The sequence below is a fragment of the Vanessa atalanta genome, chromosome 18 (genome assembly GCF_905147765.1).
Source record: "Vanessa atalanta chromosome 18, ilVanAtal1.2, whole genome shotgun sequence".
Lineage (NCBI taxonomy): Eukaryota > Metazoa > Arthropoda > Insecta > Lepidoptera > Nymphalidae > Vanessa > Vanessa atalanta.
The window spans coordinates 4,273,894-4,295,940 of record NC_061888.1 but is presented as its reverse complement, the minus strand read 5'-3'; the positions used below and the strand labels follow the sequence as shown (position 1 = coordinate 4,295,940).

General features: G+C 30.8%; 5 protein-coding genes across 6 annotated transcripts; 2 read left to right on the top strand and 3 right to left on the bottom strand.

Annotated features, from left to right (window-relative positions):
• Positions 1-855: 855 nt before the first annotated feature.
• LOC125071019 (adipocyte plasma membrane-associated protein) lies at positions 856-7,206 on the top strand. The gene is made up of 6 exons (XM_047681067.1): positions 856-1,083; positions 1,159-1,367; positions 1,459-1,747; positions 1,969-2,162; positions 4,917-5,134; positions 5,301-7,206. Exons 1-6 carry the CDS (start codon positions 962-964, stop codon positions 6,204-6,206), a joined length of 1,938 nt encoding a protein of 645 aa, XP_047537023.1. The 5' UTR covers positions 856-961; the 3' UTR covers positions 6,207-7,206.
• LOC125071024 (transmembrane emp24 domain-containing protein 1-like) lies at positions 2,643-3,413 on the bottom strand. The gene has a single exon (XM_047681074.1). It carries the CDS (start codon positions 3,385-3,387, stop codon positions 2,662-2,664), a length of 726 nt encoding a protein of 241 aa, XP_047537030.1. The 5' UTR covers positions 3,388-3,413; the 3' UTR covers positions 2,643-2,661.
• An 846-nt stretch (positions 7,207-8,052) lies between the features above and the next one.
• LOC125070935 (presenilin-1) lies at positions 8,053-14,613 on the bottom strand. 2 transcript variants are annotated; one of them, XM_047680959.1, is made up of 9 exons: positions 14,318-14,613; positions 13,854-14,068; positions 13,520-13,729; positions 12,827-13,047; positions 12,168-12,266; positions 11,850-11,939; positions 10,011-10,256; positions 9,749-9,861; positions 8,053-9,564 (listed from the first exon to the last, which is right to left on the bottom strand). In XM_047680959.1, exons 1-9 carry the CDS (start codon positions 14,462-14,464, stop codon positions 9,409-9,411), a joined length of 1,497 nt encoding a protein of 498 aa, XP_047536915.1. In that variant the 5' UTR covers positions 14,465-14,613; the 3' UTR covers positions 8,053-9,408. The 2 variants fall into 2 exon arrangements, with proteins under 2 accessions (XP_047536915.1, XP_047536916.1); XM_047680960.1 differs by having other exon boundaries at positions 11,898-11,939.
• A 406-nt stretch (positions 14,614-15,019) lies between these two features.
• LOC125070755 (26S proteasome regulatory subunit 4) lies at positions 15,020-17,673 on the bottom strand. Its single transcript, XM_047680710.1, has 9 exons — positions 17,561-17,673; positions 17,193-17,480; positions 16,843-17,013; positions 16,387-16,515; positions 16,077-16,262; positions 15,887-15,987; positions 15,695-15,791; positions 15,368-15,577; positions 15,020-15,290 (listed from the first exon to the last, which is right to left on the bottom strand). Exons 1-9 carry the CDS (start codon positions 17,561-17,563, stop codon positions 15,156-15,158), a joined length of 1,320 nt encoding a protein of 439 aa, XP_047536666.1. The 5' UTR covers positions 17,564-17,673; the 3' UTR covers positions 15,020-15,155.
• Positions 17,674-17,934: 261 nt separating this feature from the next.
• LOC125070996 (signal recognition particle 54 kDa protein) lies at positions 17,935-21,535 on the top strand. The gene is made up of 7 exons (XM_047681040.1): positions 17,935-18,268; positions 18,350-18,526; positions 19,163-19,392; positions 19,549-19,699; positions 20,044-20,192; positions 20,361-20,622; positions 20,999-21,535. Exons 1-7 carry the CDS (start codon positions 18,191-18,193, stop codon positions 21,455-21,457), a joined length of 1,506 nt encoding a protein of 501 aa, XP_047536996.1. The 5' UTR covers positions 17,935-18,190; the 3' UTR covers positions 21,458-21,535.
• The last annotated feature ends 512 nt before the right edge of the window (positions 21,536-22,047 follow it).

Below are 22,047 nucleotides of genomic sequence, written 5' to 3'. Positions count from 1 at the left end.
GTCGACTTTTTATTCGCATTTTTAAAGATCTTTGCGCTTTACGACAACAGTCGTTCACACGTTGAGTTTGGCTCTTATTCAGTTTATAGTTAGAATTTATCATTGATTTTCAAACTATGATGAATCGATCAGGTCGTACTTAGTTAATAAGTTCGCTTTTTTATATTATAAGGGAAAACGAGAAAAAAGAGCAGGAGGCTCACCTGATGTAAAGTGATTACCACCGCCCATGGACATCTGCAACACCGGGGGGCTTGCAGATACGTTGCCGGCCTTTAAGGATAAGTACGCTATATTCTTGAAGGTTCCCAAGCCAGGTTTCCAAGTCGGTTCGGAAAACCGCCGGATAAAGTTCCACAGAGTGATTGTGCGAGGCAGAAAAGTAATAAGTTCGTAAATCATTAATATTTACTTAACGTTCTCTCATTTTATCTCTCATTCATCAACCAACTATTTTTTTAAATTAGAAATATATATAATTGTGTTTAGGCATCTTTTTACGAGTAAAAAATGAACTTGCACGTTCACTGTTTTCCGATGGGACGGGAATTAATGGGATAAAAATCGGGTTACCTAAATTAAACATAAAATTGTTAACATTTGACATATCCTTTTTTCTTAAAAACGTATGTATATTTATTATTGTAACGCAAAGGTGTGGTGACCACTTACCGTCAGATATAATAAGCCCGTACATCTACCTATTGGTAGCATTAAAAAAAAACTATCATAAGCAAACTCCTTGGGTCTCTGGATGTCATAATAATAAAAAAGCAAATGTTTTGTTGTCATTTGTCATTGTCAAATTAAGTTAATTTACTCTATGATTTGAAATGAATCAAAGTGATAGTAAATCACTTAGATTTATTTTCTCTGTAGTCTGAGCACTGAGTTGACTTAAAGCATCTTTTTTTTGTCAAGTTCAATTTTAAGTAACTTTGAACTTGGTCCAAATATCATTATGGGGCTTCTTGTTGGAATTTTAAAAAAGATATTAAAATTAATAGTATACTTAGCTATTGTTGTAGCGATAGTTCTTCTTATTCCTAATCTTCCGCCCTACACAAAGTTTACAAGAATTGAGTAAGTTTTGAACTTGAAATAACCTATGATAATACCGTTATGTGAAAGTCATTACTAATATTTAATTGATTTTAGCATCGAGCCAACTCAACAATTAGTCGGAGTTTTGGCGCCTAATGCTGTTTTAAATAACGCAGAACAATTATTTAAGGATAAATTACTGGGACCAGAAGCATTCCAAATATATAATGGTGAGGTGTACACAACGCTTGCGACCGGCGAAATAGTTAAATTATCGTCAGGTGGCCATGTGACCTTCGTAACCAAAATTGGTGAACCTTGCAGTGAGTAATATAAATATAATATGATTGTCATTTTGTTGTACTTTATCTGTATTAAAGTTCCTTACTAAAATAATATAATTCATTTCAATAGCTGGTCTCGTCCAGGAGCACATATGTGGACGTCCTTTAGGATTTGTAATTGATGAAAAAAATAAATTTATGTATGTAGCTGATGCATATCATGGCATATGGAAGGTGAATTTAGTAACAGACAAAAAGCAACTATTGGTTTCACCCCGAGTGCCTATAAATGGAAGAACACCAAAATTATTCAATTCAATAGCACTCGGTCAAAATGGAGACTTATATTGGACTGATTCTACCAGTGATTACCCATTAAAAGATGGAGTGTTTAGTCTTATCTCTGATCCCACTGGAAGGTAAGACTAACTCATAATCATTGCTATAAAATAAGAAATGTAATAATGCAAAAATTTGAGTTCCTTACTTCATATTCTTGAGACAATTGATTAAAAAATAATCTTATTTTTCTTTGCATTTAGTCACTAACAAATTAGTCAGTTTATGTAAAAAATATTTTTATGTAATTTGAGTCTAAGTCTTCAGATTTTTTTTACTAAATAATAACTAATGAAAACAGGTTATTCCACTACAACTCTGCAAAAAATGAGAGCATAGTTTTGCTTGATGACCTGTGGTTTGCCAATGGTGTTGTTACTTCCCCGGATAACCAATTTGTGCTGGTTGCAGAAACAAACAGATATAGGCTTATGAAATACTATTTAAATGGTCCAAAGAAAGGCAAATCTGAAGTATTTATTGCAGGATTGCCAGGTAAGATTGAGCCAAATAACTCCCAAGTATTACAATGCTTATTTAAAATTTATATTTTTAATCTTTTTCAGATAAGAATCTTTTTATGACTGTTTTAAAACATAACTAAATTGATAAGTAATCTTACTTTGTTAATAGCACATATCATTGGATAGTAACATGTTTCTAATTTTATGTATTATTTGTGTATGTTTTCAATAATCTGATAAGTACTTTAACAAAATTATGATAAAAATAACAATACAGTTTGCAAAAGTATGATAATATTTTTAAATAGAAAACAAATTAAAACTTAAAATTGTAGAAAGAATTGTTATAACACTGCATTTGCCAAGTATTTGAATTAAACAGGGATTAGGGAACTTAGGGATTCCTTTTAAAACACTTTTTAAAAGGAAACAAATATAAATATAAAGTAACATCAATGACATAAATCATAAATTACAAATTGCTTTTTTTAATTATTAATTTATTAATAAGGAATTTAAAAATTAATACTTTAATAATGGGATTGAATATTGCAAGGTCGGTCGAATAACTTCTTTATCATGTACACTTGCACAAATCCAACACACATCATGAAAGTAATCTGGAAAGCTGACCACATATCCACAATAAATGTATCTTCTATGGCAATGTAGCTGTCTCGAGACTTGCTGGCACTATACATATCTAACATATGGCGGGCGCGCACGACGTAGTTCAACGTACGCATTAAAGAAGCTGCAATATCTGTAACTTTGACCGTATATTTGTCCCCATTGTGTTCCTCACCCACCCATTCCAATATTTCTTCTTCTGTATGTTCTTGTCCTTCCGAGTCGACTACACTGACTTCAGTTTCATTCTCTGACTTTTTATCTTCTATAACGACATATACGAACACAAGTTTCGAGTTCATCACACTATATGTGTTATCCAAGCAGAAAACGTAATCACCCTCATATTCCAAGTCCATTATGATAGAGTTCTGTGAGTGCTTGTAATCAGATATCAGTTTTATTCCTCTTGGATCTATTACGTCCACGGATATGTCCAAGTCGCCATGTTGTCCGTCGAGCACCTGATAGTACAACTCCATCATTTGACCAGCTTTGCCTTTTTCGAAAAAACATGTTTTAGTCCCGGCTTCTACTCTAAAGTTCATGTCGGTTTCATAAATTTGATCTGTGGCCACTAATTTGCTTAATACTATTATAAATAAAAACTTTGTAAAATAATACATTTTAACTGTTCTAGTGATATATTAGGCTAAAGTCTGTATTTTCCAAATCATATAAAATTATATTGAGTATGGGTAAGTGTTTACACAGGTGAATGTACTTTGTAAGTATTTATGCGCCTGTTTAATAATGTCGATTTACATCCTATTTCTTAAAAGTAATAAAGCAGTGTTTAAGAAGATATGTTAAAAATTTTAACATAAAAATTATTATTTTACATATATTATAAAACAAGACCGCTTTTTCTCAAAGACACGTGTAACTAGAGTATCGTTATTTAAAGTATAATGAAAATCTTATTTATTGCTATTTTAAAATTTCATTACCATCTTGCCACCACTGGCGGAAAGTGACGATACGCAATATCTCTAGCGACCGATCTTACATCAAAGTTTTTCAATTGATTATTACGAATTTGCTATGAAAAGGCTTCTATTCTTTATGTTCTTGCGGCGCCGGCGATATTTCTTAACGCCTCAACTATCTTATTGAATACTGTAATTATTGTTATTTATATATACTCATGTCCTGCATAATATGGGGCTGCAAGATTAGAATGATTACATTAAACTCAGAACTTATGACTTTGTTATTAAATTATTTCATTAGCAAACTATGTACCACTATTCAACTCCGATTTCTATTACATACATATATTACAATTTATCCAATAATTGTTTTGAATTTAAATCATTACTAGAGACACAAAACATACAGCAGACATGTATATAAATATATTTAATCATGTCAATACCTTAAGTGATTACCATCAAATAATGTATTCTTGATGTAGTTTACAACAATAATTCATTATTTACATTATATAACTTTCAAATTATTATTTTATTTTTATCAATATAAAATATAAAACTCAGTAGTACTCAGTTCATGTCTATGGAAAAAAGTAACATGTACCTTCTAATAATAAACATTACAGTCAACTTAACATAAGTTACAGCAATGCTTTGTTTGCTTGGGTCAAGGTACTCAACCTTAAATGAATCACATTAACTGCATAATACAGAATTAAAACCACTAGCAGTGCAAAACATGTTTATGTCATTGTTTTTGATAGTTTACTTTAGTTCTTACAGTTTTTTTACGTAACGGTTTGTTAAAAACCCGATAATTATAACAAACTAGCTGTCCGTCATGACTTCGTACGGTTACGGTTACGGCCGGAGTTTTGCGAGGGCCAAAACACCGGTGCCTACACAAGAGACAGCCCCTCAATATAATTTCTAAAGGAAACAACATCTCAATTCCGACTAGAAAATACATTTAATGTAACATATATGTATTTATAGTAAAATACAAGAATTACACTTATATTATACATTACTATTTAATACTTGTAGTATTAGTTCAAAGTTATTTTTTATTAATAAATTTGTATTAAAGATAGTTTTTATAAAGAGTTATCTTCTATCTTTTAACTTATTTGGAACATAAGGTTTGTCTCCCCTAAAAAATGATATTACAGTAGAAAGTACCTATCATAAAATGTTATTCATAAAATAAAATTTCGCAGGTTTTCCTGATAACATACGCACCCTCCCAGATGGTTCTGGTGTATTGATATCGCTGTACAATACAATAGATGACGAAAATCCTATGATTATTAAAACATTGGCCTCAACACCTCTTGCAAGAAAGTTCATAGCAAGACTTGGCCACCTTGTTGAGCTTCCTTTCCAGTTTCTCAGTGACCAATTCCATCATCACATCTTTGAAGAAATTGTGTATAAAGTAAGAATTTTCATCATACGCATGATAAGTTGTGTTTAACTTATTGTAGATACTAAAATAAATATTTTAAACTTCAACATTATGTTTCAAACTTTAGATATATAATACTTACATTGCTATTTATTTCATTATTTTTCTTGTATAATTATATAAATTAATATTACAGATTGGAAACTTCGCTACTGCTACATTTCTGACTCCGTCAATGTCAGGGCTCATTCAAACAGATTGGACTGGTAATATTGTTGCTTCATACCACAATTTGGATGGAAGCATACCCCATATTAGTGATGCTATTGTCTTTAATGATAAATTATATACTGGCTGCCCTCACACACAAAACTATGTTGGTGCTGTACCAGCTCCACCGCTTTTAAAGAAAGCTTTTTCTACTAACAATCCAGCAGTCAAAGAACAACCAAAACTAAAAGTTGAAGAAATACCTAAAGAACCTAAACAGCAGCAAAAACCTGCTCAAAAGCAATCGGAACCAAAGGTTGTTGCTAAAGAATCTGAAGTAAAACCAAAATTAGTCCAAAAGGAAGCCGAAGTCAAGCCTAAAGTAGTCACAAAAGACGCCGAAATCAAACCAAAAGTAGCCGCGAAAGAAGCCGAAGTCAAGTCTAAAGTGGTTAAAAAAGAAGCCGAGGTCAAGCCTAAAGTGGTTTCTGCCGAAGCTAATCAGAAACCCATTGTCACTTCCAAGGAACCTCAAGTTAAAGAAACTACGAAAGACCCTAAACCTACACCCAAAGCACCCGAAGCTAAAGCTAAAGTTGTCTCCAAAGAACAAGATAAAATTAAACCAAATTCTAAAGACACTGAAACCAAAGCTAAACCATCTAAAGATGCTGATCTGAAATCGAAAACCGAAAGTAAAGAATCAGGACAAACCAAAACTGTAAAAAAGCAAAATACTGAAGAAAAATCCGCTGAAAGCGTTCCGAAGCCTCCCACTAAGCCAATACCAGTTGAAGAAAAAATACCATCAGACACAGCCAAACCAAGCAAGGACACTTTAAAAGTAATAAAGAAAAGTGGACCTCAAGAGATCCCTCACCCTAATGTGTAAGAATAGGTTGTGGATATGAAGACTTTGTATAGAAGTCTTTATTGTAAATAGGGAATATGCAAATGGTTTTTTTTTTAACAAGGATAGAGATTTTGTTCGGAAGAAGAGGTCCATTTTTTCAACAAAAAAGTTGAAGTTCAACAAGTCATGTAGAATTTTCTACATTTGGGAGACTCACAATCACCATATACAGGTTGTATAAACTAAATATTTAATTTATTGTATAGTACCTCCGATTCTAACAAGTAATTTAAAAAAGAAGAAGCACAATAATAAAAAAATCTTATTGCAATTTTCGAATTAAGGATTTCTACACACTGGTTGTTTAAGTATTGTAGACTAGATTTTCCAATAATGTGTTATGAATGTTTAGTTTTGGAAAAATATCCATAAGTATCCATTTGTTATAAGTGAATAACCTAAATTGAATCCCACATTTATTTATAAACTTACATGCATATTTCCAATTAATTTTTAAAAGAACAAGTGGGTAATTGGTTAGTAATTATCTCGAAAAATCATTGGCTTGGGATTAGTTTAGTTAAATATTTATTGAAAGACTCCCTTTTTCCATTCCCTGAAGCATTCCTTATTTTATAGCCTTTTTTTATTTTGTTAAATTTTTTATATGTCAATAAATTTGACAATATTTTTTATAAGTGTGTATTAATTAAGATCTCAAATTCGTAATGTCGATCTAAAAATAATATTTAATTAAATTATCACAATTTTATAAGCGTTTTATGAAAAATCACAGTTTTTATTTTGCCTTTTAAAAAGATATTGCCGAAGATATAGGTATATTAATTTACCACTTAATTAGTGCAATTGTAAATTAAAAAATCTGAATATTAAATCTTTATTTTTCTATTTATATACCAGAATCTATTTAAAATATATATTTATGCAAAAGAATATAGTTTGAAAATTTGTTATTCCTAATAACCAATTTCTGTAAGTATGACAAGCAATATTGTTTTCAATAAACCATTTTATTGTATTTTTCTTTATTTCCTTATTATTTTATGCTCTGCCTAAAGGTTGTCTGGAAGAGATAGCTGCTTTGCTTTGCCTTATGTAAGTTTTTTAAATCTAAATATATAATTTAATTACTTTATAAATACAAGTAATCCATCAACTTTTATTTAATTACAACTGATATATAAAATCATGCAAATGATTATAACCAGTTTCATCCAACCGATTGAATATATATTTTACATAATTAGGTAGTACTGGTGAAAATTTTATTTTTTATATATTTGTCCCGTTTTTCGTACGGAAATATCGTCGGTTGCTTTTCAAAACAAACACTGATATAAAACAATATAATTTAACGATGAAATATAATCTGAAAAAGTGCCCGACTATAGTCACGCTTAGGTTTTTTTTTTATGATTTGACATTCGCGATGCAAGAAATATTAACCATTCCTTACATGTCCAATTAGCTACTGTCCTTTGGAACTAATATGTTATGTTCCTTGTTCACCAATTCTTTGGTTGTTTGGCGGTAGAATATTTGATGAGTGGACACCACGAAGTGCAGGTGTACCTACATCGTATGGAGGGTTAATATTATATAGCCTACCTGTATCAAAACTGGTCCTGGGAGTAGGAAAAACACTATAATATAGAGAGCACCTGTCATGGTTTGTATGTTATTAAAAAAAAATAAAGAGCATATTTCACGATCTTTTGAAATGAAAGTTATTATTTTTACGCTAAAAGTTCTGTAAGTGTTTATACTTAAAACTTATAATGTTTTTATACTTATAGGAAAATGAAATACGTTTATATGTTATTAAATTATATTTCTTAAACAAATCATAGTAAAGTAACATAATTTATAATAAAGAGCTAATGTTACGATATTTATTGGAATGTAGGATTTTTAATACAATAAAGTTACAGCTGCATCTCAATAACAATTGGTGAATTGGCAAGATGTGTGGGTGACAAAGATTCTGTAATTATCTAAGTTGGCAACAAACATTGTTACACAGAAATTGCCCTTTAATATTTTAATATAACGCACCATTACACCACATTAATAAATGACGAAGTACCATTATTTATAGCATATCCTGTAATTTCCTTATTTTTACTTCATTAGCTGTAGTATGCTGTATTTAATATTATATATATCAAACGATGTTAGCTATAGCGTCTGCAGTACTGCGAGTAATTATTATGAATCTCACCACATTGTTACAAATTTGCTTAACATATTTTAACTAAAATATGTTTTGTCATACTTATTTCAAAATCATTTTAATGTGAAAAAGAAAATGAAACAAAAACATGTTTTAGTAAAAAATTAATTTAATAAACGTTTATGAATAATGCGATTTAATTAAATACAATTATTTTCCAACACTATATAACTAAATTACCTGTGGACATTACCTTACATAGTGAATTCACACAGAACAACTATCTACAATGGCTGTAGACTATCTAGACAATATTTACTATGTACATACTAGCAAACATTACGCTAATATACGTGACCTTTTAAAATTATTGCATAACAAATTCAATTTGCTAACTTCATTATGCTAACTTTAATCCTACACTATCTCAGTAGTCCGTAACTAGCCTAAAAACGAACCTATTGTGATTCAGTCCAATTATTTCTTTATTCTTATAATGCATTTTTTTTATTTGTGAAAATACCAATGTTTCTTAATTTTAGACAATAAATATTATTCAAGTTATCATTGGCAAATATTACAACATCTGTTCAGTTCGATTATTGTCTTTGTTTTAGCCTTAAATGCAATTTCGTGTTATAAGTTTTAGTACTAGTGGTGAATTTTGTTAGCTGTATAAAGCATGTTATAAAAACCTGTGTGATAACACAAATCGAGCTGAACAGTTTCAAGCCGCTGTCGTACAACAATCATACTCAACCATTTCTTTTCTCATATTACATTTAAAGACGACCTGCAACTTCTTTCGAAGCACAACGTAGTCCCATTTCGATTTTGTTTAGGTCATTTTGATAAAAGAACGATATTTTTAAACGATGGTAACGCCGAGCCCAATCTGGTTTGTCTTTTATAATAATACAACAAATTGTGTTGTTTAGCTACTTTGGTTGAGTCTGGCTGCTTTAGAAAAGGCATTTTGAAATTTGTTAAAAAAACAGGCTACAGCAGAATGACGGTAATTTTTAAAAGTAGCTAATGTGTTAGCTCCTAAATAAAGACTTGGTCAGCGGCGAGCGCGTCTGCGAAGGGCTTGACGACGTAGCGGGTCGCAAAGTAAAATATGAGCCCGAAGGTTATAGAGATAGGTAGAGCAGGAAGCGCTTTCTTGAAAATCGCCAACAACAGCAATGTCAAACACAGTCCCTGTTTACAAAGAATTTGTATTAAAATTCTGTATAAAATATTGATATATAAGTCTTTTTATTTTTTAATATATCTCTGCCTGTATCCACCGGCAGAGTTGATCACACGCCACAATGTTATGAATTGAATAATTGGTTAATCTTTACTATAAAAATATATTGATAAGACACCTTGAGATACTTACAATAAGTATTGCTACAAAACAGGCGAGGGTGGTATTCCAGTCTCCATATGAACTAGCTTTACCTACTAACACACTATAAAAAATGAAATCTCCCAATCCGAGTTTTACGCCCTCTGCAAAAGAACGATAAAAGTAAACTTAAATAAAATAAACCACCAGAGTTCTTCAAATTATAACAACAACACCCAAATTCCGGTTATACCAAGACAATATTATTATATTAGCTACTTGGTTAAGTCAAGTAAATATTATCGGCACTCACTCTCCTCGTGGTCGCTGTGCGTGTGTGCACGCTCGACGCGCGTGACGTAGTGCGCAGGCGCGGTGCCGTCCACCCGCAGTCGCCGCGGCGCCGCCTGCTCGCTCGCACGTGCGCGCCACGCTGCGTCGAAGCCTGCCTCCCCGCCGCCTGCGCCATCCGCCCCGCTGCCGCCGGCGCCGCTGCCCCCCTCGCCCGCACCCGCATGCTCAGCCGCGCTCTCACCACTCGCGCCATTATCTTCCGATCCTGGAGACGATCAATCCATTTAACATATTCGAAGTGGTCACAGACCACAACACGACTCCACTCATGCATGAATATAATTCTGACAGTTAGTTATTAGTATCATGCTGTTAGACTTTTCCTTAGACGCTCACCACTTTACTAATAATCGTCATAAAGCAGATGTATGTATAATCAACGCTCTGTCTTTTTGAAACAGCAAAATTTCGAAATAAATATTGTAGTGTTCCAGTTTTAAGGTTGAAACCCAGTGAAACTACAGGCACAAGAGACATGACATCTTAGCTCCTAAAGTTGGTGGCGGATTGGCTTAATATTTCTTACAGCTCAAATTTCCATGGGCAGTGGTGACCACTTATCATCAGGTGGCCAGAATGGTGCCTACCTATATTATATGAAAAGTAAATCTGTTATATTATTATAAATCTATGTACAATACAATTAATTTGCATGAAGTATTTAAAATCAATTAAAATTATAAAATATTACAATTAATTTTAATACAATCATGCTTAGGAATACTTGTCATTAAATATACAAACATACATACAATATAAAAGCAATGCAATTAGGACAAGGTCAGGTGGGAAAGAAGTATTAAAAATCATTAAATTAAGAAGTTAGTTAAAGGCAATGCCGCATTTACACTTGAAATTTGTCGTTTTGATTTTACAAATTTGATGCTAGTTAAACAATCATTTTATAATTACTGTATAATTGTATATATATAAATTGATGAACCATTAATTGGAATTTTTAGTTTTCGTATTCATCCTCTTGATTTATTTATTTATTTCAATTAGTTCTATGATCAATTTTTAATATACAGAAATGTCACATTGGACTATAAATCCTGCACCTCTGCTAATATTATATACTGGTATTTTGATTTTATTGCAGTGGTATGTTTTTCATTAGTTTTTATTCTTGTTACTTTTCTGGAAATGTATTTTTCACAACTGGCGATACATTTGCTAATATTTAAATACACAATTAATTTAGTCCTATTTACAGAACTAATATGCTCCTACATATATTAACTAACCTATGGATAAACTTTGATTGAATCAACTATATATTATAAAATAAGATCATTGCGCAAGAAGTGCTCATCTACACTCATCACTTCGAATATTCATCATGGCGAAATAATTTACATTGTTAGGTGTAGATTGGCTTTAATTTTTGTTTTATTCCAAATGACCACTAAAGATAAATCATGGAACATTGACTTCTTCATAAACAAATTACAAAACCCTTTTTTAAAAAATCTTTGTTAACATAATATCATCAACTAGCAATTGGTGTTCAAATAAATTTTGAACCAGACGAAAAAGTTTGTTTACAATTTTCTCTGCAACTTTACTCTAAATTTATTATCGATTTAGAGAACTCTGTATTATCGACTTATTAATCAGAAGGTTTATGAAGAGTCATATGTTCATTTATCTTCATTGTACACTTAGAATGAAACAAAAATAGAAAAAATCTACACTCAACACTCTGTATAATTCTTCCATGATGACCATACAAAGTGGCAAGTGTATGTCACTGACGACGTCTCGTGTAAATGCGGCAGAGAGCGGTTAGACGGACCGTGGTCGCGTGGGTTGAGCGGGCGCAGCTCGCGCGGCGGCGTCTCACCTTCGCCTGTGCCGGTCGCCGCCAAGCAGTACATGACGGTCGCTGGAAGCATATTTATTATTTTAAACAATATTCTTAAATTTAAATCTGAATAACAGAAACTAATATCTATCTTAAGAATAATCCCAAACTCAAATTCCATTATTCAATATAAATTACACTAATTGATATCTAATCAATCAAAAATTTAAAAATTACTTCAATTCGGAAAAGATAATTCTCTGACCAGGTAAGTATTAAGTTGGTATTCAAACAATATTTTATACATACATGAATAAATTAGTGCTGGAAATATAGACTCATTTCGCTCCTGAGCTGTTTCTACTAATATTCGAAGTGGTCCTTTTGGTGTTAACACTGCTATTAAATCTGAAAGTAAATATAAATGTTATTATGTGTGGGTGATTAATGATTGAACCGGTGACTTCTGCGAATCCAGACTAACATTATTTACTTATTTTATTTCTAATAGGCAAGTGAATTGAGAAATGATCCACCTGATGATAAAAAATTACCACAGCCCATTTTGATAGATTCTGTGTAACATTTAAATTATAAGTTAATAATTAAACTGCATTTACAAATCATATATTGAATAAATATTAGCAATTAAGATACTATCATACTTTAAAAAAAAAATAAAACCATATAGCTAAAACCAAATTCAAACATTACTAAAATGTTGTAAATAAATTATTCATCTTAAGTTGCACTTTTCATTTTAGCCAAAAATAACTTTCAACCTTAATAATTAATTTGCATTATTGTATTTTATAGTAATATAATTCCTTATTTAATTTAATCTCATAGCAATTAAATTATCCATGTTAATATTAGCATGACAGGAAATATTTACGAAGATCTAAAATAGCAGGCTTTATTGAGTTGATTATCAAAAATTTGTTCATAGAAAACAAAGCTGAACTTACCCCAAACAGAAATAACAGCAAGTACAGCCCATGTAGTCCACTCGGGCATATATTTAATGAACACTAATGCCATCAAAGCTGCTATAAATATTAAATATGCCTGCTGAAGGCGTAGTGGACCTTTCCAGTGTATAACTATCATCCCCATCACACCAAAATTCCACATTACAAATGCTAATGTAATATAATCCATAGGTATGTTGTACGCCCTTAATGCTTCTCTGCAAAGATATGATTGCATTAAAATTAAATTTAACACTGCATAAAACTCATTACTGTTATGTTTATAATCACATTATTTTTGTATTTATTGCAAACATAATATTAATTAAAAGACTCTAATCCATAATTAATTTTCAGCTTCATATAAATTTTCCTATTATATTGAATAAAGATTAGCTTAACTGTTTATTTTCTAAATAAAATAGAAATGTCTTAGTAAAATATCTTATAAGTTCTTCATTATCTTTAAAGAAACAAAATACTTTTGTTTCTTTAAAGATAATGAAGAACTTATAAGATATTTTACTAAGTTACATTAAAAAAATGTCAGTTCCAAAACTTTTTATTGTTAGAGATTTGTTATAAATTTGCATCTATATAATAGATACATATTTATTATAATAAGAAGGCTAAAGATAATTCCTAAGTTTAAGTAAAATTTAACTTGGATAATGTTGTTTTTATACTTACTCTATATACAAATATGAAAACAAGAAGAGTAGCATTAGAGAAGATAAGATAAGCCAACCATGAATGACTTTATAACATCGCTTCTTATATAGAACAATGAGTAGCACAGTCATCAAAGCTATGACACTCAATAAGATCATAGAGTTGGCAAGAGCATTCCATACTTTGGTCAACGCATATGGAGTCTCCTCATGGAATGGTGTATACGCTCTGAAAAGTTTAATAACATGAATTGGTCACATACAAAATATATTTAATAATATATATTATTAAATTATGATGCAAATTGATCCTTCCATTTTAAAAAATTAAGATATAATAATAAATTACTTACAAATATACATCTTTGACTGAATAGAAGCTGATGGACGATATGGTGGCAACAACAACTATCATACATAAGGTCACAGGAACAAAGAGTTTGATAACATGTCTTGCTCCATACTTAAGTTCCAGCTCTTCAACCTGATGTTCACCTGAAGCCGCACGACGGTTTTGACCTGATCTGCCCACTGCACTTGATCGACTACTTTGTGATGCTGACACGCTCTATAAAATGCAATTATAACTATATTGTGCTTTACTGTATTTAATAACATGTGATATATATTTCGTATTTCACAGCCAGCAAATTAATATGAGATGCGTACACATTTAATAAGTGTATTCGTATATTCAAAAATATTTTATTGTCAATAAAGCCTAGTTATTTCAAATCTTAAAGCGACTTAGTCATCAACGATTTTATAAAATGGCAGGCAACAAAGAGCTATAGCTTATATTAATGCGTTCACTTACACCATAATTACGCTGTGTTTCGGATTTCGTCTTTCGTTTCCTAGCAATCCGTTCAGCGATCTCCCTATCGGGTCGGGCTTCAGCTATGTGGCCATCCATGAGTGCAGTGTGCTCGGTCGCTTCTGTGTCGCTACCGGTGTCACTCATTCATAAATAATCACAAACTTTGGTATCATATTAGATTTCTGGTCCCAACATTTCAAATAAAGTAATGCAGTGATAATAATGCTATACGATCATTGAATTTTGCTATCATCGACTCTTGTACTCAAAATACTAATGACAACCAAGACAACTGACATTGACACCTACAACGTTCTAGTTCTATTCAGAGAGTATAGCTTTAGCTTTTCAATTAAACGATTATAAACTTTCATGTCTATGAATGATACAACATTAAGCATTTAAAAAAAAAAAAACAAATTAAATGTAAAATACCCAATATTTAACAGATTGATTACTAGTTGTAGGATTAATTAAATAATATGAACCCATACAATTTTTTTGATATTCAATAGCTTGAAGAAGTTCAACTTGAAATTGTCGACTAAGAATTCCTAAGCTTTTTCCGCGATGTTGAAATGAGTATTTTTTTTGTTAACAGTTTTTAATTTTATTGATTTATACATTCACATCATTGTAAAGTTTTGTTAATAAATAATTGTCAAATATTCCTTTAATCAAATGAACACATTAAAAAACTGTATTTTCAAATGGATTTATTTCAAGCAATACATTCAAATCATATTATCTAGAATTTTTCTTCTCTAGTTAGTTTAATATTTTTAATTAAGTATATATAAAGTCTTCGAAAGATTTTAATGAAATTGCATAATATTTAAAGATAAAGTCCTTCAGGAGTTCCTTCTTTCTTTCTATAGAGGACACTCTCTTTAGATTTCTTAAAATCTTCATTAGTGACTTTCATTCTTCGTTCCCTCAGGGCCATGAGTCCGGCTTCTGTGCAAATAGCCTAAAAAATAGAATGTATTATTAAAATATATGTTTATATATATGCATTTGCTGATAATGTATGGTTTTTATTTATACCTTTATGTCAGCACCAGAAAGATCATCCTTTGACATAATTAGTTCTGACAAATTAACATCATCAGCCAGAGTCATTCTTGAAGTATGAATAGTGAAAATTCTTCTCTTTGTTTTTTCGTCTGGCAGAGGAAACTCTATTTTTCTGTCAATACGACCGGGACGAATGAGAGCAGGGTCCAATGTTTCAATCCTATTTGTAGCCATGATTACCTGGATAAAAATAATTTGCAAATGTTTACCTCATTTAATCATTTTATTATATTTGCAGCAATCATTTTATATTTTATGTTGTTTGCTTAAATATAGTATGTTCTTTCGTTCACTTACTTTTACATCACCTCGAGAATCAAAGCCGTCCAGCTGGTTTAGTAACTCCAACATAGTTCTTTGAATTTCTCTTTCACCACCAGAATTGGAGTCATAACTTAAATGATAAGATATTGTTAAAATCAATTATTTTTGTGAAAATAAATATATGAGTAAATTAAAGATATTTAGCTGTATGCCTTTTTTACTTACCGCTTAGTACCCACAGCATCAATTTCATCTATGAAAACAATTGATGGGGCATGCTCTTCTGCTACCCGGAACAACTCACGCACGAGTTTTGGTCCATCACCCTATATAAAAAATAATTATAAGTATCTATCATAACAAATAAATAGAGTATTCTTACATCTATATATATACTACTATACAGTAATCATACCAAATATTTCTGAATAAGTTCAGATCCAACAACTCGAAGGAATGTGGCTGAAGTCTGATTAGCTACAGCCTTGGCCAGCAAGGTCTTGCCAGTACCAGGTGGCCCATACAGGATAACACCTTTAGGAGGTTTGATACCCATCTCTTCATAGTACTCTGGGTGAGTAAGAGGTAGTTCCACAGATTCCTATAGAAATTTTAATATTTATTAAAAAAAAACATTTCATATACCACAACACAGATTATACAAATAATAATAATTAAATACACAGATAATTATCACAGTTAATAATCATATAATTTCAATTTACCTTAATTTCCTGTATTTGTGTATCCAGACCGCCTATATCAGCATAGGTCTCTTGTGGAGCTTTCTCTAACTTCATGACAGAAACCATTGGGTCAGTATCATCACCTAATACTCCAACAACTGCATGTACCTTTGTTTTATATAAAAATATATTTATTTAGTTATTATGGTACTAGTTTAACTTTCAAAAAATAGTATGTGAATTAAAAAGACTAAGAAAATAATGACTACATTATTTTAATTGTTTTACTAAATCCTCAATGAGATCAGAATTAGAATAGAGATGTTTTTTTATAGTTATTTTAAGAAAAACGCATCTAGAGGAAATTGTATTATTATATTAGGAAGATGTATTATCATACATACATGAAAAGTTTTGTTTGTTCTCTGGGATCACAAAATTTTAGAATTTAAATAATTTAAAAAAAGACACAAGACAACTTGCATGTCAGCTCACCTTATGATTCAATAACACAGAACAGCCTGGTTCCAGTTGATCCTTGTCAACAAATGATAAAATACTGACATAGTGTTCACTGCCCACCGATGTAGACACTATAGCATGGTTATCATCAATGATCTCTTCAAGAGTACCCACTGACATTGGTGTTCCCCTCAAATCATCCACCTACACATTTTTTTTACTATTATATATGTATCAGACAAATGGCCCAAAAGCACTAGAAAAGCATTAGGCTTAAAAAAATTTTTCTTTAATAAGCTAAATATACAAAAAAAAATTATTTTAATTTATTTAATAAAAATAGTTTAAACAAATTTTGCATATTTTATGTATTTAAACTGTACCTTTGATCTTTCTTCTTCGATTTTCTCTTCTTGTGGTTTGAGTCTCTCCTGGTTACGAATAAATTCTTCTTCCATAAGTAGGTAATCTTTGATTCTTTCTAGCTTCAACAATTTCAACCTACAGCGCGTATGTGGCGTTACTTGTGGCAATTTTAGAGCGGCATCAGGCCCCTTAGCCTTACGCTTCTTTTTGCCAACTCTGGTAGGAATTGGAGGCTCGTATTTCTTCTTCTTGTCTTTGTCATCTTTCTTGTCTCCACCACTTCCACCACCAGATTGATTTTGACCCTAAGTATTGTTAATTATGAAATAAAACTATAACTAAATCTGTATTTGTAAACAATAAAGATCATGGAATATATACATACCATTACTACACTTGTTACCTAAATATAACAAATTTATTTTATATAAAATTTACAATCTCCTTCACGTACATGAAATAGCGGATTACAATGCGAAATTTGTTATTCTCCTTTTGTATAGTCTGTATTAGTGTTGTAATAAAAAATAAATAACCTTACTTTTCCTTTAATTTACGATTTTTGTCTATCAACTTTATTTGATTAGGGATGAGATATATGTAGAGTTTTAAAAAAAATGTTAGCTAGGAATACAATATTTTGAAATTTAAGATCGACTTAAATTACAGACTACTTTATGGTCATTTGAAATTCCAAATCATGTACGACGAGCGGAAACAAAACGTTTTGACGTTGACATTTGACGTGTGCGTGTCATATTGTCGATGATTTGTGGTGATATAGAAGGAATTGTCCGTCGTGGACTAAAAAAAATTAAGGAATATGGATATTATTGTGTGATGTAAATGATATTAGAAAAGTTATTTTAGATTTTTGTTTAGTTCATCAAATATTATATTAATTTAAAATGTCACAAAACTCGTATGAATTTGTTTTCCGTGATACGTTATAATTTTGTGTGAAAGAAGAACAGCTGACAGAACAATTGTTAAAGTGTGTGTGTAGTTATTCAAAATGGTTTTAGCAGATCTAGGTCGAAAAATAACGACTGCTTTGCAGTCGTTAAGTCGTGCCACTATTATCAATGAAGAGGTAAACTATTATTTCAGAAGCTGATCCCCAGATCCAGATATTGTATTTCATTTTACATAATCTACTTATATTTTCTTCCAGGTTTTAAACTCTATGTTGAAACAAATATGTGCTGCTCTATTAGAAGCTGATGTCAATATTCGTTTAGTAAAAAACCTCAGAGAAAATGTTCGTGCAGTTATTGATTTTGATGAAATGGCTGGAGGGCTTAATAAACGACGGATGATACAATCAGCCGTTTTTAAAGAGCTTGTAAAGGTACTAATTCTATTCTATTATCTTTTTGCAGATTGAGGTTAAGTAATTAGGAACACAATACTTAGAACATAAGTCAGACCTGGAGTAAAAAGTAAATTCAATCCTTAACCGAAATAATAATAAGACAAACAGCATACCATAACACTAAATATATGATACTAATACAAATGTCATATAAATAAATTGCAACAATAAATGCAATAATTTAAATAAAAACTATATGATGTCCTATTACTATAATTTGACTGTTAATATTTGTTTTGTAGCATAATATTGTTAAGTACTCATTCATTAATTTAAATGTTGCAACATATTGTATTGGTGCATTCTAGTTGGAAGATTGAGTGAACCAGTTTAAATAGATGCGTAAAGGATTCAATAACTTAGATTGTGTATTGATTTTATAAATAGTTATTTATTCTTCCAGTGTTAATGTCAATAGCCAAAGTTTAATATTTATCAGGTGGCCCATTTGGTTATCGGCCTTACCTTTATTTATTGTTACTAATATGATAAATGTGAAAGTGTGATAATTTGTTACACTTTCAAGTCTTAACTATTCTCTAGGAAGGAACACTTTCAAGTCTTAACTAATCAAGAAAATGAGAATTAATTTAATAACTTTTAATCTTTCAGCTAGTAGATCCAGGAGTGAAGCCATACCAGCCCATCAAAGGGAAACCAAATATAATAATGTTTGTAGGTCTGCAGGGGTCAGGTAAAACTACTACATGTACAAAACTCGCATATCATTATCTGCGAAAGAATTGGAAATCATGTCTTGTATGTGCTGACACATTCAGAGCTGGTGCTTATGATCAAGTCAAACAAAACTGTACCAAGGCCAGAATACCATTTTATGGAAGGTACATATACTCAAATTATATTTATAACAAGCTAAATGACAACCATACATATTAAAGTCGTGCTCATATTTCTTTAACATCTTAATCACAGTAAAGTTTTTAATAGAATTTAAAAGTTTTATTAATTTATTTTAGTTAAATATAAATATTTTTCAGTTATACAGAAGTTGATCCTGTCGTCATTGCCTCTACAGGTGTAGAGATGTTTAAAAAAGAAGGTTTTGAAATGATAATTGTAGATACGAGTGGACGTCACAAACAAGAAGAATCATTGTTTGAGGAGATGTTGGCAGTTGCCAATGCTATTGTAAGATTTATTACCTGTTTCCTTTTAGTTCTGAATATTATTTTCTCTTTTTTTTTCTTTTACAAAATGAACATACATTCTTAGTATATAGAATGGATTTTACTTCTAACTTTTACTAGACTTTGTAAAATGTATTCCTAATTTCATTTAATTAGTTCAATGTATAATATTCTCCAATTAATATGCTCCAAACCTTCTCCTCAAAGGGAGAGGAAGCCTTTAGCCCAGCAGTGGGAAAATTTACAGGCTGCTAATGCATAATGTTCTACAATGTAGACAATGATGGACTTAAATTAATTATTGGTTTTCAATTTTTTTTTAATGATAATCATAATTTTTTTTAGAAACCAGATAACATAATATTTGTGATGGATGCTACAATTGGACAAGCTTGTGAAGCACAGGCTAGAGCTTTCAAGGAGAAAGTAGACATTGGTTCAGTGATCATTACTAAATTGGATGGACATGCAAAGGGGGGTGGTGCATTATCAGCGTAGGTTTAATTTTATTGTTATATAAAATTAAATTGATATTCATACTTTTTATAGATTTTAATTTCAACACAATAATACTTTAATATACACACAATACAATAATACTTTATTATATGCCATTTAATATATATACTTTTACATAAAAATAAAAACCAATAAACTTTTAGTGTTGCAGCAACACAAAGTCCCATAATATTTATTGGTACTGGAGAACATATTGATGATCTTGAGCCCTTTAAAACCAAACCTTTTATCAATAAATTGCTGGGTATGGGAGACATTGAAGGTTTGCTGGACAAAGTAAATGAGCTGAAGTTGGATGATAATGATGAACTTTTGGAAAAGCTTAAGCATGGACAGTTTACATTACGGGCTATGTATGAGCAATTTCAAAATATTATGAAAATGGGACCATTTTCACAAATTATGGTTAGAAATATTTTATTAATTATTTTAGTTATATATAAGTTTCCTTTTAATATTGCAATGTGAATAATAAGGAATTACTACTATATATTATATTGAGATATTTTAAAATTACTCCCCAGGGTAGGTAATAATTTAGGCAAGCAAGAAATGTGGTCTAACATGTCTCAGGTTTTCTAGGGGCTCTGTAACTATATTTTATCTCAAGATAAATATTATAAAGATATGTATTTAATGTTAAAGAAATCTGACAGGTATGTGCTACAGTAAAAAAGGTCTATTTGAGTCATGTCACTAAGTCGAGAATGAAATCAATAAACTGTTTTTGTATAATTTACAAATTTTATTTCTTAATTACACATCTTATTCCAAATTACAGGGCATGATCCCAGGATTCTCTCAAGACTTAATGACAAAAGGTAGTGAACAAGAGTCAATGGCAAAATTGAAAAGACTTATGACAATTATGGACTCTATGAACGAAGGTGAACTTGACCATCGTGATGGCGCCAAATTATTTTCGAAACAACCAACGCGTGTAACCAGAGTAGCGCAAGGTGCTGGAGTCACAGAACGAGATGTGAAAGATCTCATTGCACAATATACCAAGTTTGCAGCTGTTGTAAAGAAAATGGGAGGCATTAAGGGACTTTTTAAAGGTGGTGATATGGCTAAAAACGTTAATCAAAACCAAATGGCTAAACTTAATCAACAGATGGCTAAAATGATGGATCCTCGAATTCTTCAACAAATGGGTGGTATGTCTGGTTTACACAACATGATGAGGCAATTGCAACAAGGATCGAGTGGTATGAACAGTTTAATGGGTGGCAAATGATCTTAGATATGTATCTATAAACCTCCGATATATATATGTATGTATTTAAAGATCATTAATAAATAAAGTGTGATCATATTTAATTGGTTTTATTTTCTGGATACCAATTTCAAATGTATCAATTATTTTATTTTTGCGTTATAATCAAATTATTATAGAAATTAAAAAAAAACAATATTTTGTATTTTTCTTATACACTACCTACCTACATTTTAATATTATAAAATTATGTTTTCATTGGAATTTTCCATACATAAGTACTATACTATAGTGTTCTTTATTAAATAAAGTTATATGAACTTTAAGTGTAAAAAAAATTATGATGACTAATGAAATTGTCGAAAATAGCACAGCCCTAAAATGAGATCTTGTGTATCGCAAAATCGAGTTAGTTTATAAAAATAGAGAAATTCATAAGTACTAACTTTGACTAATTTCATTTCTTCGAAGTTGCATAGTGGAAAAATGTATTGACCTATATGTAATGTATATATTTTAAAAATTGGCAAAAGTATTTGATACTGGTTCTATCCGTGTTATAATTAATAAACTTAAAATAATCGGTATCAGAGGAAACCAGCTAAAACTAT

Bases quoted from the DNA above. Each gene is read 5' to 3' on its own strand.
- LOC125070755 (XM_047680710.1), bottom strand. The intron at 16,263-16,386 runs GTAAATTGAAAT...AAATTTCTATAG, and splicing joins CACAAATACAGGAAATTAAG to GAATCTGTGGAACTACCTCT. The intron at 15,291-15,367 runs GTATAAATAAAA...TCTATTTTTTAG, and splicing joins TTTCTGGTGCTGACATAAAG to GCTATTTGCACAGAAGCCGG.
- LOC125071019 (XM_047681067.1), top strand. From the start codon at position 962: ATGGGGCTTCTTGTTGGAATTTTAAAAAAGATATTAAAATTAATAGTA. The intron at 1,748-1,968 runs GTAAGACTAACT...TAATGAAAACAG, and splicing joins ATCTCTGATCCCACTGGAAG to GTTATTCCACTACAACTCTG. The intron at 2,163-4,916 runs GTAAGATTGAGC...AAAATTTCGCAG, and splicing joins ATTTATTGCAGGATTGCCAG to GTTTTCCTGATAACATACGC.
- LOC125070996 (XM_047681040.1), top strand. From the start codon at position 18,191: ATGGTTTTAGCAGATCTAGGTCGAAAAATAACGACTGCTTTGCAGTCG. The intron at 18,269-18,349 runs GTAAACTATTAT...ATTTTCTTCCAG, and splicing joins CCACTATTATCAATGAAGAG to GTTTTAAACTCTATGTTGAA. The intron at 18,527-19,162 runs GTACTAATTCTA...TTAATCTTTCAG, and splicing joins TTTTTAAAGAGCTTGTAAAG to CTAGTAGATCCAGGAGTGAA.
- LOC125070935 (XM_047680959.1), bottom strand. From the start codon at position 14,464: ATGAGTGACACCGGTAGCGACACAGAAGCGACCGAGCACACTGCACTC. The intron at 14,069-14,317 runs GTAAGTGAACGC...TGCATTTTATAG, and splicing joins AAACACAGCGTAATTATGGT to AGCGTGTCAGCATCACAAAG. The intron at 10,257-11,849 runs GTCCGTCTAACC...GATCGTCTCCAG, and splicing joins GCTCAACCCACGCGACCACG to GATCGGAAGATAATGGCGCG.
- LOC125071024 (XM_047681074.1), bottom strand. From the start codon at position 3,387: ATGTATTATTTTACAAAGTTTTTATTTATAATAGTATTAAGCAAATTA.